Source organism: Vulpes vulpes, chromosome 2, assembly GCF_048418805.1.
Source record: "Vulpes vulpes isolate BD-2025 chromosome 2, VulVul3, whole genome shotgun sequence".
Lineage (NCBI taxonomy): Eukaryota > Metazoa > Chordata > Mammalia > Carnivora > Canidae > Vulpes > Vulpes vulpes.
Window position 1 is genome coordinate 126846043 of NC_132781.1, and position 19200 is coordinate 126865242.

The following is a 19200-nucleotide window of genomic DNA, read 5'->3' on the forward strand; positions in this document are numbered from 1 at the left end:
AGATATAGGGCAGCCCCAGTGGCGCAGCCGTTTAGTGCCGCCTGTAGCCCAGGGCATGATCCTGGAGACCCTGGATCAAGTCCCATGTTGGGCTCTCTGCATGGAGCCTGCTTCTCTCTCTGCGTCTCTCTCTCTGTCTCTATGAATAAATAAATAAAATCTTTTTAAAAAATTACAGATATAATTAATCCTTGGATCTTGAAAATCATGTTTTTATTAAAGAGTATAAAAGAAGTCTTTTAATAAACTGTTATAAAACCACATTATAGAAGTGCCAGTGTACTAAGCAATAAACTAATCTACTTTCAGTATAATTTTCTTGTTGTTTAATTAGGATAATTTGAAGATAGAGTTTATTATTGTAATTCTGGTATAATAAATAAAATTATAAACTAATCACTGGAAACTCAGTGGCATTTTATGCCAGTTAATGGGTCATACTTATTTTTTTCAAGATTTATTTATTTTAGAGAGTGAGTGAGAGCAGGGAAATGGGCAAAGAGGGAGGGCAGCTCATAATATTTAAATTCACAAGTAACAAGTCTACAGCCATGGCACCCTAAACACACACATATTCGATCTCATCTGAATTCATTAAGTATCCAGTAATTTCTGTGGTTTCTCATCCAGTGGAGCATGTTGAAGGATGAAGGACATCCTTCATTTCATGAAATAAACATTTATTGTGTAGTATGTGCCATTCATAATGCTAAATGCTGAGAATAGAGTCCCTGTACCTGTGGAATTTAAAGTTTGTGGACCAGTTTTTAAAAAATAATGAGCTTCTTTATCTTGTTTTTTTCTAGCCTAATTCTGGTGAACTGGATCCTTTATATGTAGTTGAAGTACTTCTGCGCTGTAGCAAAGAAAGTTTGAAAAATTCAGCTACTGAGGCTGCAAAACCAGCTAAACCTGATGAAAAAGGAGAGATGCAGGTTTGCACTTTATTTTTCATATTTAGGTATCAAATATTTTTTGAATTATTTATAATCACTAGATTTCCTGAATGTGATTATAATGAACATACTGTCTTGATTCTAAATTGAAAGTTTTCAAGGTTTTTAAAGGTATGTTAAAGCCATCTAAAATATCAAAATGGCGATTAATGAAATTTAAGCTCTGTTTCTATTACCAAACTGTAGTCAAGTGAATAATGATGAAGTGAAAGATAAAGATAATTTAAATTTTTCATGAAGCTGGGTTCTACCTGGACTTAATGATGTTTTAAATAAACAATTTTACTTCATCTGTGCTGTTCATTACATTTCTATAAAATATTGAAGCAGTATTTTGATAATTAAAAATCCCGAATAAGTTTCCTTTTTTAAAACCATTTAATTTACATGTACTTTAAACAGAATTTTAATTGAAATATATACTTGGTGTATAATATATTAATTTGAGAAGTGCAACATAATGACTCAACGTTTATATATATTAAGAAATGCTGGGATCCCTGGGTGGCGCAGCAGTTTGGCGCCTGCCTTTGGCCCAGGGCGCGATCCTGGAGACCCGGGATCGAATCCCACATCGGGCTCCCGGTGCATGGAGCCTGCTTCTCCCTCCGCCTGTGTCTCTGCCTCTCTCTCTCTCTCTCTCTCTCTGTGACTACCATAAATAAATAAAAATTAAAAAAAAAAAAAAAAAAAAGAAATGCTCCCCACAGTAAATGTAGTTGCTGTCTGCCGCCATACAAAGTTATTACAATATTCCTGGCTATATTCCCTATGCTATACTTGTCATCCCTGTTACTTATTTATTTCCTAACTAGAAGTCTGTATCTCTTAATCTCCTTCACATGTTTTATCTGTTACCTCATTCACCTCACCTCAGGGTACCACCAGTTTGTTCTCATATCTATGAGTGTGGTTTTGGTTTTTTTATGTTTGTTCCCTTTGTTTTTTAGATTTCACATATAAGTGAAATCACAAGGTGTTTATTTTTGTCTGATTTATTTCACTTAACATAATAACCACGTTGTTGGACATCCATCCATGTTATTGCACATGACTAGATTTCATTCTTTTTTATGTCTGAGTAATATTCCTCTCTCTTTCTCATCCTATCCATTCACCTGTTAATGGACAAAATTAAATTGCTTCTGTATCTTGGCTCTTGTATATAAGTCTGCCATAAATATAAGGGTGCATATATCTTTTCAAGTTAGCATATTCATTTTTGGGGGGGTTGATACCCAGAAGTGTAATTACTGGATCTTAGGATAATTCTTTTGTTAATTTTTTGAGGAGCTGTCACACTGTTTTCCACAGTGACTTTACCCATTTACGTTCTCACCAACAGTGTTTGAGGGTTCCCTTTTCTTCACATCCTTACCAATACTAATCTTTGTGAAACTAGCCATTCTGATCAGGAGTGTGGTGATACCTCATTATGGTTTTGATTTACATTTACCTGATGATTAGTGATACTGAGCATCTTTTCATGTGTGTGTTAGCTATCTGAATATCTTCTTTGGAAAATATATTTTCAGGTCCTCTGCCTATTTTTTAGTCAGATTTTGTGTGTTTGTGTTTAGATTTATGAGGAATTTTTTGGGGGAATATTAACCTCTTACTAGGTATATCATTTGCAGATATCCTTTCCCATTAAGTAAGTTGCCTTTTCATTTTGCGGATGGTTTCCTTTGCTCTACAAAAGTTTTGTAGTTTGATGTAGACCCTGTTGTTTATTTTTGCTTTTGTTGCCCTTACCTGAGGAGTCTGATCCAAAAATAATATTGCTAAGGCATTACTATCTATGTTTTTTAGAAGTCTGTTTTGGTTTTGGTTTTGTTTTAATAGCGTGTGGGGAAGGAGGAAGGGACAGAAGGAGAGAGAGAGAATCTTAAGCAACATGGAGCAACCAAAATGGGGCTCCATCTGTGACCTGAGCTAAAACCAAGAGTCGGATGCTTGACCAACTGAGCCACCCAGACACCACTTCTTTTGGGAGTTTTATGGTTTCAGGTCTTACATTTAGGTCTTTAATCCATTTTGAGTTTATTTTTTTTATGTAAGATAGGAAAATAGCTTAATTCTTTTGCATGTAGCTGTCTAGTTTCCTCAGCACTGTTTGTTGCTTAGACGCTCTTTTCCACATTACATTCTTAATACCTCATTTTTCTTAGATTAATTGACCATATAATGGCAGGATTATTTCTGGACTCTCTCGTTCCATTGATCTGCTTTTGTGCCAGTACCATACTGTTTTGATAGTTATAACTTTGTAGTATAGTTTGAAATCAAACTGTTTTGAGTTCTAGTTTTTTTCTTCTTTCTCAAGATTGCTTTAGCTATCTGGCTTAATGATCAAGTTCTGCATCAAGATCTTTGTGATTTTACACAAGTTTAAGGATTATGTGTTTCGGTTCTTTGAAAAATAATGTTCAGGGGTGCCTGGGTAGCTCAGTTGGTTAAGCATCTGTCTTTGGCTCAGGTCATGATACTTGTCTTGGGATCAAGCCCCCCTGTTGGGCTCCATGCTCAATGGGGAGTCTGCTTCTCCCTCTGTCCCTCCCTCCTGATCATGCTCGCATGTGCTCTCTTGCTCACTCTCTCAAATAAACAAAATCTAAAAAAAAAAGAAAAGAAAAAATGCTGCTCCTATTTTGGTAAGGATTAATATCTGTAGATTGCTTTGAGTGGTATAGACTTTTTAACAGTAAAAGTGACAAGAGTAGTCATGTTTGCCTTCTCTCTAATATTAAATGAAAAGTTTTCAGCTTTTTACCATTAAGAATAATATTAACTGTGGTTTTGCTATGTGTATTGTATTTATGTTGATGTATGTTTCCTCTATATCTGTTTTGTTGAGTTATTACCATGAACAGATATATGTATTTTGTTACATGCTTTTTCTTCATTTGTGGAAATAAGATTTTTATCCTTTTGTAAATGTGTATTATATTGATTGATTTATGGATATTGAACCATCCAAACATCCCTGGAATAAATCCCACTTGATCACAGTGAATGATACTGTTAATGTATTGTTGAAGTCAGTTTGCTAATATTTTTTTGTGGATTTCTGCATCTGTGTTCATCACAGACATGAGCTTGTATTTTCTTTTTTTTGTAGTATCTTCATGTGGTTTAGGAATTATGACTCTGCTGGTCTCATAGAATGAATTTGAAAGCATTCCTTCCTCTTCAGTTTTTTTGAAATAATTTGACAAAGAACAGAGTGTTAACTCTTATTTAAATGTTTCATATAATATACCTGTGAAGCCATTTAGTCTTAGACTTTCTTTTGTTTACAGAGTTTTTTGATTATCAGTTCAATTTCAGTATGGTAATTGGTCTGTTCACATATTTTATTTCTTCTTGATTCACTCTTGGAAGGTTGTTTCTAGTTTATCTGTCTCATATATTGTCCAATTTGTTGTCATATAATTTTTTGTACTAGGCTGTTATAATTGTTACTTCTTTGGTGTTCATTGTAACTTCTCTCTGGTTTCTGACTTCATTTATTTGTTTTTTTTTTTTTTTTTTTTTAATTAATTTTTATTGGTGTTCAATTTACCAACATACAGAAAAACACCCAGTGCTCATCCCGTCAAGTGTCCACCTCAGTGCCCGTCACCCATTCCCCTCCAACACCCGCCCTCCTCCCCCCTTCCACCACCCCTAGTTCGTTTCCCCGAGTTAGGAGTCTTTATGTTCTGTCTCCCTTCCTGATATTTCCCAACATTTCTTCTCCCTTCCTTTATATTCCCTTTCACTATTATTTATATTCCCCAAGTGAATGAGAACATACATTGCTTGTCCTTCTCCGATTGACTTATTTCACTCAGCATAATACCCTCCAGTTCCATCCACGTTGAAGCAAATGGTGGGTATTTGTCGTTTCTAATCGCTGAGTAATATTCCATTGTATACATAAACCACATCTTCTTTATCCATTCATCTTTCGATGGACACCGAGGCTCCTTCCACAGTTTGGCTATTGTGGCCATTGCTGATAGAAACATCGGGGTGCAGGTGTCCCGACGTTTCGTTGCATCTGAATCTTTGGGGTAAATCCCCAACAGTGCAATTGCTGGGTCGTAGGGCAGGTCTATTTTTAACTCTTTGAGGAACCTCCACACAGTTTTCCATAGTGGCTGCACCAGTTCACATTCCCACCAACAGTGTAAGAGGGTTCCCTTTTCTCCGCATCCTCTCCAACATTTGTTGTTTCCTGCCTTGTTAATTTTCCCCATTCTCACTGGTGTGAGGTGGTATCTCATTGTGGTTTTGATTTGTATTTCCCTGATGGCAAGTGACGCAGAGCATTTTCTCATGTGCATGTTGGCCATGTCCATGTCTTCCTCTGTGAGATTTCTCTTCATGTCTTTTGCCCATTTCATGATTGGATTGTTTGTTTCTTTGGTGTTGAGTTTAATAAGTTCTTTATAGATTTTGGAAACTAGCCCTTTATCTGATATGTCGTTTGCAAATATCCTCTCCCATTCTGTAGGTTGTCTTTTAGTTTTGTTGACTGTATCCTTTGCTGTGCAAAAGCTTCTTATCTTGATGAAGTCCCAATAGTTCATTTTTGCTTTTGTTTCTTTTGCCTTTGTGGATGTATCTTGCAAGAAGTTACTGTGGCCGAGTTCAAAAAGGGTGTTGCCTGTGTTCTCCTCTAGGATTTTGATGGACTCTTGTCTCACATTTAGATCTCTCATCCATTTTGAGTTTATCTTTGTGTATGGTGAAAGAGAGTGGTCCAGTTTCATTCTTCTGCATGTGGATGTCCAATTTTCCCAACACCATTTATTGAAGAGACTGTCTTTCTTCCAATGGATAGTCTTTCCTCCTTTATCAAATATTAGATGACCATACATTTCAGGGTCCACTTCTGGGTTCTCTATTCTGTTCCATTGATCTATGTGTCTATTTTTGTGCCAGTACCACACTGTCTTGATGACCACAGCTTTGTAGTACAACCTGAAATCTGGCATTGTGATGCCCCCAGCTATGGTTTTCTTTTTTAAAATTCCCCTGGCTATTCGGGGTCTTTTCTGATTCCACACAAATCTTAAAATAATTTGTTCTAACTCTCTGAAGAAAGTCCATGGTATTTTGATAGGGATTGCATTAAACGTGTAAATTGCCCTGGGTAACATTGACATTTTCACAATATTAATTCTGCCAATCCATGAGCATGGAATATTTTTCCATCTCTTTGTGTCTTCCTCAATTTCTTTCAGAAGTGTTCTATAGTTTTTAGGGTATAGATCCTTCACCTCCTTGGTAAGGTTTATTCCTAGGTATCTTATGCTTTTGGGTGCAATTGTAAATGGGATTGACTCCTTAATTTCTCTTTCTTCTGACTTCATTTATTTGAATCCTCTCTCTTTTCTTGATGAGTGTGGCTAAAAGTTTATCAATTTTGTTTATCTTTTCAGAGAACCAGTTCTTAGTTTTATTGCTTTTCTCTATTGTTTTTTAAAAACTCTGTTTCACTTATTTTCACTCTAACCTTTATTTTTTCTTACTAACTTTTGGCCATGTTTATTCTTTTTCTAGTTCCTTTAGTTGTAACTTTAGATTGTTTATTTGGTCTTTTTCTTGTTTCTGGAGATGGGCCTGTATGTATCATACTATAAACCTAACTCTAAAAACAGTTTAAATAGATAGATAGATAGATAGATAGATAGATAGATAGATAAAACTGCTTTAGTTAGTTGCATCCCAAAGATTTTGAGTGGTTGTGTTTCCATATGCATTTGTCTCAAGGTATTTTTTAAACTTTCTCTTTGATTTCTTTGTTATCCCATTAATTATTCTTGTAACTTGTTTGGTCTCCTTGTATTTGTGTTTTTTCCAGTTTTTCTTTGTAATTGAATTTGAGTTTAATACCACTGTGATTAGAAAAGATGCTTGATTTGATTTCTGTCTTAAATTTATTGAGACTTATAAATAAATGAATGAGTGAATAAATAAATAAATAAATAAATAAATAAATAAATAAATAATTTATTGAGACTTGTTTTGTGGCCTAACATAGATCTGTCCTGGAAAATATTCTGTGTGTACTTGAAAATTATGTGTATTCTGTTGTTTTTGAATGAAACATTTTGTATATATCTGTTTAGTCTTCTTAGTCTAGTATGTTGTTCAAAGTGATTGTTTTTCTCTCTGGATGATCTATTGATGTAAATGGTAAAATTCCCTACTATTATTGTATTGCTGTAATAGTAATAGAAAGACACACTTTCTCCTGTTGTGTTTCTTAATTGCTTTATGTATGTAAGTGCTTCTCTGTTGGATGGATAGAAATGTGTAATTGTTGGGATGCTTGGGTGGCTCAGTCAGTTAAGTGTCTGACTTTTGGTCTCAGCTTAGGTCATGAACTCAGAGCTGTTTTTTTGGGAAACTCTTTATCTTTCCTTCAGTTCTGAATTATGATCTTGCTGGAAATAGTACTCTTGGTGGTTGTTTTTTTTCCTTTCAGCACTTTTAATATATCATGCCACTGCCTTCTACTCTACAAAATTTCTACTGAAAAATAGTTTGATAGGCTTATTGGGTTTCCCTTATATGTTACTAGTTGCTTTTCTCTTGCTACTTTAAGATTCTCTCTTTTATCTTTAATTATTTTGACATTTTAGTCCCTGTTTATCTTGGTGTGGACTTTCTTGGGGTTATCTCCTTTGTGACTTTCTGTGCTTCCTAAACCCTAATGTCTGTTTCCTCTCCATAGTTAGAGAAGTTTTCAGCTACTATTTCTTCAAATTTTCACCCACTTTCTTTCTCTCTTGTCTCCTTCTGGGAACAGTATAATGCAAGTGTTTGTACACTTAATATTGTCCCAGAAGTTTCATAACTTACTCTCATTTTTAAGGATTCCCCCTGTCCCCGTTCATCTTAGGTGTTTCCACTACCCTATCCCAGCTCACTGATCCATTCTTCTGCATTCTCTAATCTGATGATAATTTCCTCTAATGTATTTTTCATGTCATTTATTGTATTCTTCATCTCTGATTGGTTCATTTTATATTTTCTATCATTTTGTTGAAGTTCTCATTGATTTTATCCACTCTATTCTTTTTTCTTTTTAACATTTTTGTTTTTAAGTAATCTCCACACCCAGTGTAAGGTTTGAACCTACAACTCCAAGATCAGGAGTCACATTCTAACCATTTAGCCATCCAGCACCTCTGAGTTAATCCATTCTACTCTTCAGTCCAGTCAACATCTTTATGACTATTACTTTAGATACTTCTTTATCAGGTAGATTGCATATCTTCATTTTGTTTAGTTCTTTTTCTGATGTTTTGTCTTGTTCTTTCATTTGGAATGTATTTCTCTCATTTTGTTTCACTTTCTTTGTTTCTGTACATTAGGTAGTTCAGCTGTTTCCTCATGTTAAATGTAGTATCCTTGTATAGAAGATACTTTGTGGGTGCCGTATAGAATAGTACCCCCAGTTGCCAGAACCAGGTAGTTCATGGGTGGATCCCATTTGGCCTGTGTTTACCCTTCTGTTGTAGCTAGGCCCTGACTGCTACAGGAATGCAGGTAGGCAGGACCAGGCCCCAGGCCAGCTCATTCAGATGTCTAGCTATAACAGTTAAGGTCATGCTGGTGGTTGGGGTGCCAGTTCCAGCCACTGCTGCTCACTAGTTGTGTTTGCAGTAATTGTTTTGGGTTGACACAGATCCTCGCAGGTGCTGCCTGGTGGATATGGTGTGGCATGAGCCATTTTGGAGAGGCTTCTGCCAGCCCAAGTGGATTAGATGGGTCACGTCCACAGGGGAACACTAGTGCAGGGTGAGCAGTGCTAGCAGGATAAATGGAGAGTGTCAGAACTGGCTTCTACAAGCATTAGATCAGGTAGGCTGAGAAGAAAAAGAAAAATGTCACCTGGTAGCACTTTGTTCCTGGAGAAAGTTCTTCTACTTCCAGCCCTTCTGGCACATACTCTAAAATTAGTCAGTAAATCTCCTTCACTTATAACTCATGTGTTTTTCAAACTGCCTCTCTAGGTTCTAGGCTGAATGATACAATACACTGGCACTTTCCTTTAGCCCTCCAACTCTCGTGGAGTTAAGTTTCCCTGATTTTCAAAGCCAGATGTAATAAGAACACTTGTCTTACTGATGCACATCCCCATTACCTGGGTGCCTGATGTGGGATTTGGTCCTTCCACTCCTCAGGGTGGAACTCTGCCTGAGATAACATTTCTGTTTGGAGGTTACCCTGCTGAGGAATTTGGTTCCCAACAGTGTCTCTGCCCCTTCTACCCTTCTCAGTATGGCCTTTGGTCTGTATCTTTATTGTGGGAAAGCTTTTTTGCTAGTCTTTGGGTCCTTTTCAGAGTGAGTTGTGCATGCAATATGTATTTACAGTCTTGATATGTCCGTGGGAAGGTCTAATGTGTCCTCTTACTCTGCCATCTTCCCAAGCTCTTCAATTTACCTATGCTTTCAATTATTTTTAAAGATTTTATTTATATTAAAAAAAAAGATTTTATTTATCTATTCATGAGAGACACAGAGAGGCAGAGACATAGGCAGAGGAGAAGCAGGCTCCATGTAGCAAGCCTGATGCGGGACTTGATCCCCGATCCCAGGATCATGCCCTGAGCCAAAGGCAGACGCTCAACCACTGAGACACGCATGCATCCCCCTATGCTTGTAATTAAATGCAAAACATTTAGTTTGCTACATGAGATACCTATATTTTTTGAACATCCCCCCCATTTTTAAATAATTAAAATCATTATAGATAAAACCTCACTATTGAAATTGCACATATGTGTTGGCAGGCTGACATACTGGAATTTTGTTATTTTAAAACATTGTTTTATGTGGTATATTCCCTAAGAGTTTTTAGGAAATCTCATTGTGATATGTTTTAGCAATCTTTGATTTATCAAAATTAAAATCTGCCACTGCAGAATCATAGACTGCTGCTTTGGATTAGTTCAGGTGACAGTGAAATTCAGAATTGGCAGTGTTTAAGCAAACCGTTCATTATTAAATGTTTTAAAATAATTAAAGTAAAATTATTTACTTTAGAATCCCAGCTACTGTTTGGTTTCTATTTCTCCATGATGTTTATTTTGCAATTGACTGCTTAACCATAAATGAAACTGAAATTCTCACAATTTAGCAAATAGTAATTGTATTCAAAAGGATCTTTGGAGTTATTGTAACTTATAATGGCAAATATGTGGCACATGTGCCAACATCTTTTTTGCTCATGGCAGACATTGATGAGAAGTCATGGCATTCTTTCACAGTGAACACTAGATTCTTGCAAGAAAATGATCTAATAACTAATTCACTGGAGTTAGCATTTTAAGGAAAATCTGTCTCACTTCTGAGCCCAAATTTTATTAAGCCTAGCTGTGCCCATTTTACTTAAGGATAAGAAGAAACTGTATAGTACTTAATAATCATGATTTGTCTCAGTTTCGTAGCCTCTGAAGGGTAGACATCATTGGATCCTAGACAGACTGTGTCTTGTATGGAATTTTTTTAATGGAGGTATAATTGATGTATAACATTTTTTATTCAGCTTATTTCAGGGAATTAAAGAGAGATGTGTTAGCATGATATCATCTCTGGTTTCAAGAGGTTTGCAGCTTAATGGGGGGATCATTTTGTGCTGCAGTTGATGAACATTAAAAATTTATCCTCTAACTGGGTTAGTGTGTTAGAGTGGGGAGGTCAGTAAAAGTTTTATAAAAGAAGTATTGAGAAATTTACCTGACTTGTAGGAATATTTTCAGACAAGAATTGCATTTCCAGCAATGGAACCAATGTGCATGAGCATTAAACATACCTTTTTTTGGGATCCCTGGGTGGCTCAGCGGTTTACCGCCTGCCTTTGGCCCAGGGCGTGATCCTGGGTCCCGGGATTGGGTCCACATCAGGCTCCTTGCATGGAGCCTGCTTCTCCCTCTGCCTGTGTCTCTGCCTCTCTCTCTCTTTCTGTCTCTCATGAATAAATAAAATCTTTAAATCTTTAAAATCTTTAAAAACAAAACATACCTTTTTTTTTGTTTTTTAAAGATTCCTTTATTTGAAGGGGAAAGAGAAAGAGCGTGAGCATGGGGTGGGGGGGGGGACTCCAGCATACTCCCCACTAAGCGTGGAGCCCACTGTAGGCTCCATCTCACAACCCACAAGAGCATGACCCAAGCCGAAACCAAGAGTCAGGTGCCCAGCCAACTAAAGCACCCTGAAACATCCTTTCTTAAAAGAACTCCTAAGTTCTGTTATATGTAGTTGAATGATAAAAACCCAACAGTAAAACATAGAGCACTATACCTTAAGAGACTATGTATATAATATTGTTTACTTTTTGCAAATTAATATCTTGAATAGGAATCCTGGACACAGATCATTCCATAGACAAATTTATAAGGAGATTTCATTTCTCAATTGCAGTTATATAGCCTGGGTTGGTTTGAACCAGACTTCTTTTGAATGAGATATGAGATGGCAGTGGGATTTCCATAGTCATTTCCTTTCCTTTTAACTTGGAAAGTGTGTGATACCAAATTTAGCTTTTTAAATGCTTTTTGGATTGCTGCAAGCTTTTGGTTGATTTCCAGAGTTCTAGAAAGAAAAGTTGATCAAAACACACATTTTTTAGTTTTAAAATTCTAAAATTTAATGAAACACATCAGTTTAAGTAACTTTGCTTGGGCTTGATTAAAATGTAGTTGGTTAAAAAATATCTTTTCTGGATGAAAAATTCAAAAATCATATTTTAGCTAATGGCCTTGATTTGAAGAAATGACATTGCCTGAAACTTATTTAGACTGTTTTTACTTAAACTTGCTGATTTCTCCTATTATTTACTCTATCATTTGCTTATCCTAAAAGTGGAAATTGATTTATGGCAAATTTGAAAAGATTAAAAAGGTCTATTTCTATCGTTGGTATTCTAACAAGTTTGCATTTACCCACATGATTATTTGTCATTACCCACATGATTATTTGGGTTTATATAAACCGATATTGGGTCATGAGCCTGAATTTTAAGCTATTTTATGAGGTTATTAAGGTTAGAAAGTTTGTGTGAACTACACTATACACATACATGTTTTTAGATTTCTGTGTGTGTAGAGATATATCATTTTATGAAACTATTCAGTCGATTTTTAACCATTTACCTTCTTTGTTTACAAAACCTAAGTCTTAGGATCTTCCTTTCCTTGTACCTAAGGAAACAGTTGTTGGAGGACTTTTGTAATGTCTTTCTTGTCTTAATGTGAGAGTTAACCATTTTTGGATAGTGGATAGTGTTTATTATGAGAAACAACATTAGAAATTGAGCGGTTTCCATCTTTTTTTTTAAGATGTTATTTATATATTCATAAGAGAGACAGAGAGGCAAAATCACCTCTGCCAAAAATGCGTACTCTGAATCTGATGCTTCCTCATAATGAGACAAACTCAAATTCAGAGACACTCTACAAAATAACTAGCCTATTCAAAAATGTCAGTATCCTGAGAAGCACAGAAAAACTGAGGATCTGTTCCAGATTAAAGTAGAATAAAGAGTTATTACATCTAGGGATCCCTGGGTGGCGCAGCGGTTTGGCGCCTGCCTTTGGCCCAGGGCGCGATCCTGGAGACCCAGGATCGAATCCCACGTCAGGCTCCCGGTGCATGGAGCCTGCTTCTCCCTCTGCCTGTGTCTCTGCCTCTCTCTCGCTCTCTGTGTGACTATCATAAATAAATAAAAATTAAAAAAAAAAAAGAATTATTACATCTAAATTTAATTCATCATCCTAGTTTGGATGCATGGAGTGGTGGGAGAGGAGGGTGGTATAAAAAACATTATCGGGGAAATAGGTGAAATTTTAATATGGACTGTATTAACATTAAATTTCCCTCTTTTAATAGTTGTACTATGGTTGTGGCATGTGTGTGGAAAGAGAATGATAAAGCACATGCGGCATATGTAAATAATTGGTGAATCTGAATAAAGGTATATGGGAGCTCTTTGTTTTATTCTTGTAACTTTTCTGTAAATTTGAAATTATAAGAAAATGTCAACCCCATAAAAACAAAAAAGGTGGGGGAGTATCCTAGATTTAAAGAGACCTGACAGCTAAATGTGATAAATGACCCTTGGTTAGATCCTAGATCTGAAAGTGATGGTGGTAGTATCTATAAAGGATATTAGTGGATCATTTGGGGAAATTTGAATGTGAACTGTAAATTAGATGATAATGTATTATTGTGAAATTTTTATGATATAATATGGCTTTGCAGGAGAATGTACTTGTTCTTGAAGATACATGATGAAGTATTTGCTGATAAGGTGAAGTGACATGTTATCTGCAGATTAATTTCAAATGGTTAAAATAAGAGGAAATAGGAAGGCAGAAAGAAAGGAAAAAATACTCCCCACCCGACCAAACCCCAAAATCTTACCTGGAAAGAGAAAAGGCACAGATTGTAAGCTTAACAGTTGGAAAGCTCTAATTAAGAAAATAAAATGGACAGTTTGTTGTATTATATTTTTGGTCATTTTCAAATAGGAAGTTGTAGTTGTTCCCTTTAAACAGTATATATTTATTTTTTTATTCTTCATCTTTTTCACTTATTAACACTTACCAAACCACCTTCTCTCTTTGGTATTTGAGTATGATCTGTACTGTTTTAGTTTTGGTATATACAGATTTGTTGACACTTATATTTGCTTATTACACAAAATAACATTTTCTAAAGGTGTTAAGACACTCTTTTAAAATATTTTACATGCATTGTTTCATTTAATTCTCAAAACAGTTTAATAAGGTAGGTACAATTTCATCTCCATTTTTAAAATGAGGAGAATGAAGCTTATAAAGATGAGGAGACTTCCTCGAAGTCACGAAACTAGCAGAAGTCTGAATTCAAACCCAAACATTCATGACTCTAGAAGCTGCTCCGCTGCTGTACATTCTGTTCAGTAAAGCACTAGGGATCAGGACACCAGGGTGGCTCAGTGGTTGAATGTCTTGCCTTTGGCTCAGGGCGTGAGCCCAGGATTCCGGGATTGAGTCCCACATCGGGCTCCCTCTGCCTGTGTCTCTGCCATTCTCTCTCTGTGTCTCATGAATAAATAAATAAAATCTTAAAAACAAAACAAAACAACACTAGGGATAGATTTATTATCAGCAAGCCAATAACATTTGTTTTTTCATAGTGATCACAATAAGGGGAGCCTTGAGAAACCAGTACACAGATGCATTTGGACCTTTGAAAGTATTAACTTCTCAGTATACAGGTGACCTTAAAGGAAGCATACTTAAGGGAAGCAAAATGACATATTTGATGGTGATGGAAGGATATTCTGGTCAGGTGAAAGCACAAAAGTTAGTTTGAAGATAAGTGATTTTTGAGTATTATGTCTAATAGAGTACAATGTTTTCTCTGGTTGAAATACATCTCCCCTTCATTCTGGCCCATCCAGAGCTTACATGGACCTTATACTTGGCCGTCTCAAGCTGAACAGGATTCTTTCCTCCCTCTGTAGTGCTGTTGTACTGTAACTTGTTCAAAAAGTGCCAGTAATAAGGACCTGAAAGTGAGTTCTATATTTAGGGGATAACTTAGTTTTAGGTACCACTTATTTGTTATTTAGAGGTTGAATTAGTTTTTACTTTTGAAATACAGCTTCTGAGAAGAAACAAGCTTCCACAGTAATTATTATCAACTATTATGTGTGTCACAAATTATAAATGCAACTTCATTTTAAGGACTCAAGCTAAATTTAGGAAATGGCAGAATGTGAAAATGTGTAGCTCTAACTGTGGTGCTCTGTAACTTTTTCTTGGTAGGTTGTTCCAGTATTGGTGCACCTCCTGTCTGCTATCAGCAGTGTTAGGCTTTACATTCCTAAAGACCTCCGGCCAGTGGATAATAGACAGAGTGTTTTAAAATCAATACAGGTACACATGTTAATTTTATACATTTAAATATAAATTTTATGTAAAAATAAATAGAATTTATAATAAGGCAACTTAAATGCTTGACAATATATTGCTTTCTTTCAAAAAAAACTATAAACACTGCCATCAGTGGCAGTTCTTTTTAATAAAAAATAATAGCAGATCTTAAAAAAAAAAGAAATAGCGGATCTTTGTGAAGATTGTCCACTCCTTGAGTATAGCAACAAAGTTAGTTACTAAAGGAGATCTCACAGAGGTAAACATGGCTACTGTTCTGTGCAAAATATGTTTTGCTTTATTTATTGAGTAAAAATAACTAGACTGTTTTAAAATTTTTGTGTATTAAATCATATGCCAGGACTTTTAACCAATTTTTAGTATGTTAATACATTAATGAAACAGTTTATTTTCAATACGAAGAATTATAACATTCTAGAATTTTATTTTTCAGTAGGGGAAGAAAAAGGAATTGTCATTATTTAGTCAACAAACATTTGGATTAATACTTACTATGAAGCAAAGACTCTGTACTAGAATTTGAGAAAACAAAGATAAAGGATGCTTTCGTTAAGAGTACAACAAGCTGTGGTCCATAGGCAGGCTTCCTGCTTTCAAGAATTCTCTTGACAATTTTACAGAATTTTTATGTGGATAACCTTTTTTTTTTTTTTGAATCCCTAACTCACCAAATCATATTTTACCTTTAAGGCCTATTTAAGACCCTGAAAGTCTCCCGGGGGGGATATCAGTCTACAATGAGCTGTCCCTTCTCTGAACTCCCATGCTCGTTATATTTAACAGTTAAATCATGTAAAAAAATTTTTTTATAGGAATCTGGACCCTTTAAACAATTTACTGTCTTTCAACTCAGTAATGACCCCCCTAGAATTAGCCCCAAAGAAATAATAAGAAAATTGAAAACAATTTGTACTTGGGTTAACACAGGATTATTTATGACAGTAAAATGTTACAGTGACCTAAATATTACAATATTACAAATACTGTGTTTATCAGTAAGTTGTGCCACATTCAGAGCTAAATACTAGAATTTTATGAATAAATTTAACACATTCCTGTATCAATAAATCATAGTACAGCAATTAGAAGGAATTTTCAAAAACGAATGCAGTGAAAAAGTCTACTCCAATTTAAGTTCTTTTTTAAGTGCATATTTGTCTTTCTGCATAGAAGAACGTAGAAGTATTTAGTCTTAACTAATCTTGTCTATAAAATGAAAAAATTAATTTTAAATTTTTTGTTTCAGGAAGTTCAGAAACGTTTTCCTGATGGTGTTCCTTTATTAGATCCTATTGATGATATGGGCATTCAGGATCAAGGACTGAAAAAAGTCATCCAGAAAGTAGAGGCTTTTGAGCATAGAATGTATTCTCATCCACTTCACAATGATCCAAATTTGGAAACTGTGTATACACTTTGTGAAAAAAAAGCACAGGTATGGCAGAAACTTACTTTTATCATAAAATTCTATGTATTTCACTAAATAAATGAATGTGTTTTTTTATTTTCCTTTCCTTTTGGTTTCATCAGTTAAGACAGGGAAATATCTACCTATCTTTTTTTTTTTTTTTTTTTTTTTTTAGGAAACCGTCATTTCTTATCAGCAAGACAAGATAAAGATCATTTTATTATAATTTGGTTTTTGACAGGTTTTCTTAATGTAATATAACTCGTGTAGTGTAATACCTTTTAAAGCCTGTAATTCAGTGATTGTAGCATATTCACAGATAGCTACCACCATACCACTGTCCAATTCCAGACCATTTCCATCACCCCAAAAAGAAACCTCATGCCAATTAGCAATCACTCTATATTTCCCCCATTTTCCAGACCCTGGCAACTACAAATCTACTTTCTGCCACTATGGATTTGCTTATTCTGGTGATTTCATATAAATAAAATCCTAAAATATGTGGCTTATTGAGTCTCCTGTCTCCACTTAGCATAATGTCTTCAAAGTTCATCTATGTTGTAGCATGAGTTAATACTTTATTCCTTTTTATGGCTGAAAATTATTGCACTGTATGGTTATATACCACATTTTGTTTAATGATTCAACAATTAATAGACAGTTGGGGTTTTCCCACTTTTTGGCTATTATGAGTAATTCTGCTACCAACATTTAGGTACAAGTTTTAGTGTGGATATAATTTCGTTTTTAATGGGTGGAATTGGGTTGATTGCTGGGTCATAGAGTAAATCTGTGTTTAACCTTTTGAGAAGCTGCCAACTTTTTCCAAAGTGGCTATACCACTTTACATTCTTACAGCGATTTATGAAAGTTATTTCTCCATACTCTCACCAAGGCTTGTTATTGTCTGTGTTTTTGATTATAGCCTTCCTAGTGGTATGAAGTCGTAATAGTTTAGCTTTTTAGGGTAATTAACTGTAGTCTCTAACCAGCAAAGCATACTTAGAGCCATTGTGAATAATGAATTTAAGGAAAGCTTTTTGAAATGAACATATGGCTTTACACTATCCTCTTCAACTAGAATCTTTTGTACTATAGAAATGTTACTTCCTCCTTGAAACTTAAAGCTCCTTGCTATTAAGCTTTTTCATCTTTTATCGCATACCACTTTTACCACCTTTGTCTTCCTGTTTCACGAACTATTATTTTAGGCTCCTTAGAATCAGGCATTTCATTTTAGCTTACTTGTACTCTCCCATATCCCAAATGATCTCTTTATAAAATCGATAACTACTATTTATTGAACAAGCTTGTGATTGGAAACTTCTGGCTTAACAGAGTAATATGTTTAGTTCACAGTTTTACAGCAGTCTTTCTAGCTTTCTGTGAAATAATATAATGGGGCCCTGTGCCACATGGCACAATGAATATATAGTGCGCCATGCTCTGGTTTACCAGGAGGGTGCTTCTCAAGATGAGGAAATGGAGACATAAAAAGCTTTAGTAACAGCTACAATGATTCTCACTTGAGATCCTGTCCTGTTCATTTCTCACTGGGACCATACTGTTAGCTCACTCCCTGCTTCCATTTACTGCTTATATTGCCACCAGAGAGTCATCCCGAACATTTCCACAACATACACAGAAACCTGAGCTTAGATGAATGGTGACTGGAAAGTATCCACAGAGAAGGTGGTGTGAAATCACAGAGAATGGCATTATCTGAGCTTCTCAGACATAACTGAAAAAGGTGTTGGTGTTTGGCTAAGGGACTAAACAAACTTGTTATGAAAACTCACTAGTATGTGGAAAAAATGCTCTTGTACAGGTGCATTAAATGATAAAAATTGATTTGGACTATGATTGCAGTTTAGCACAAATAAAACATACACCAAAAAGACTAAATGGAAAATCTGGAGTGGTTGTATATGAGCAATAAGATTATATTAGTGTTTTTTCCTTCTTTTTTTTTTTCCTCCCTAATTGTCTATAATGTGTTTATAGAACATCTTATAATAATAAGAGAAAATTACAGAGTTAACAATTTGGGGGGGAAAACAAGTCTTTTTTGGCCTAGTGACTGCAGGATAAATTTCACATCCCTTAGCCGTGCCTAAGAAGGCTTCAAAAATTTGATCCTTCAACTGTCACCAGTTTAAGTGCTCACCTTCTGACCAAGTTTTCCTGCTTCTAGGAATTGAGACTCCACGAAGTGAGGTAGTACAAGCAAGTTCTTGTAGCATTGTTTGAAAAAGCAAATGAATATAAAAATAACCTCAGTCTTATCAATAGGGAATTAGATGTATGACTTATACATATCCATATCATAGAAGACCATATGGACATTAAAAAAAAAAAAATGAGGTTGTGACACCTGAATGGCTCAGTCACTTAAGCATGGGATCAAGACCTGCATTGGGCTCCCTGCTCCTTGGGGAGCCTGCTTCTCCCTCTCCTTCTGCTTGTTTCTTCACCTGCTTGTGCTCTTTCTCTGTTAAATAAATAAAATGAATTTTTTTAAAAAAACTTTTTTAAATAAAATGTTTAGGAAAAGATCTAAAATACCATCATCTGGGATCCCTGGGTGGCGCAGCGGTTTGGCGCCTGCCTTTGGCCCAGGGCGCGATCCTGGAGACCCGGGATCGAATCCCACATCGGGCTCCCGGTGCATGGAGCCTGCTTCTCCCTCTGCCTGTGTCTCTGCGTCTCTCTCTCTCTCTCTGTGACTATCATAAATAAATTTAAAAAAAAAATTAAAAAAAAATACCATCATCTAATAGAAATATAATGTAAGCCACATATGTAATTTTAAATTCTAAAGTAACCACATTTTAAAAAGTGGAAAGAAATGAAATTAATTTTTTTTTTTAAGATTTTATTTGTTT

The 19200-nt window shown here is 35.4% G+C and overlaps 1 protein-coding gene across 1 annotated transcript in view; it reads left to right on the forward strand.

Annotated features, from left to right (window-relative positions):
• The window catches only part of MTREX (Mtr4 exosome RNA helicase), a 107172-nt gene that overhangs the window by 67386 nt on the left and 20586 nt on the right, over window positions 1-19200 (forward strand). Inside the window, exons 19-21 of the mRNA XM_026018748.2 lie at window positions 807-935; window positions 14776-14886; window positions 16151-16339. Of these exons, the coding sequence (XP_025874533.1) occupies window positions 807-935; window positions 14776-14886; window positions 16151-16339 (429 nt within the window). The remainder of the gene's footprint in view (window positions 1-806; window positions 936-14775; window positions 14887-16150; window positions 16340-19200) is intronic.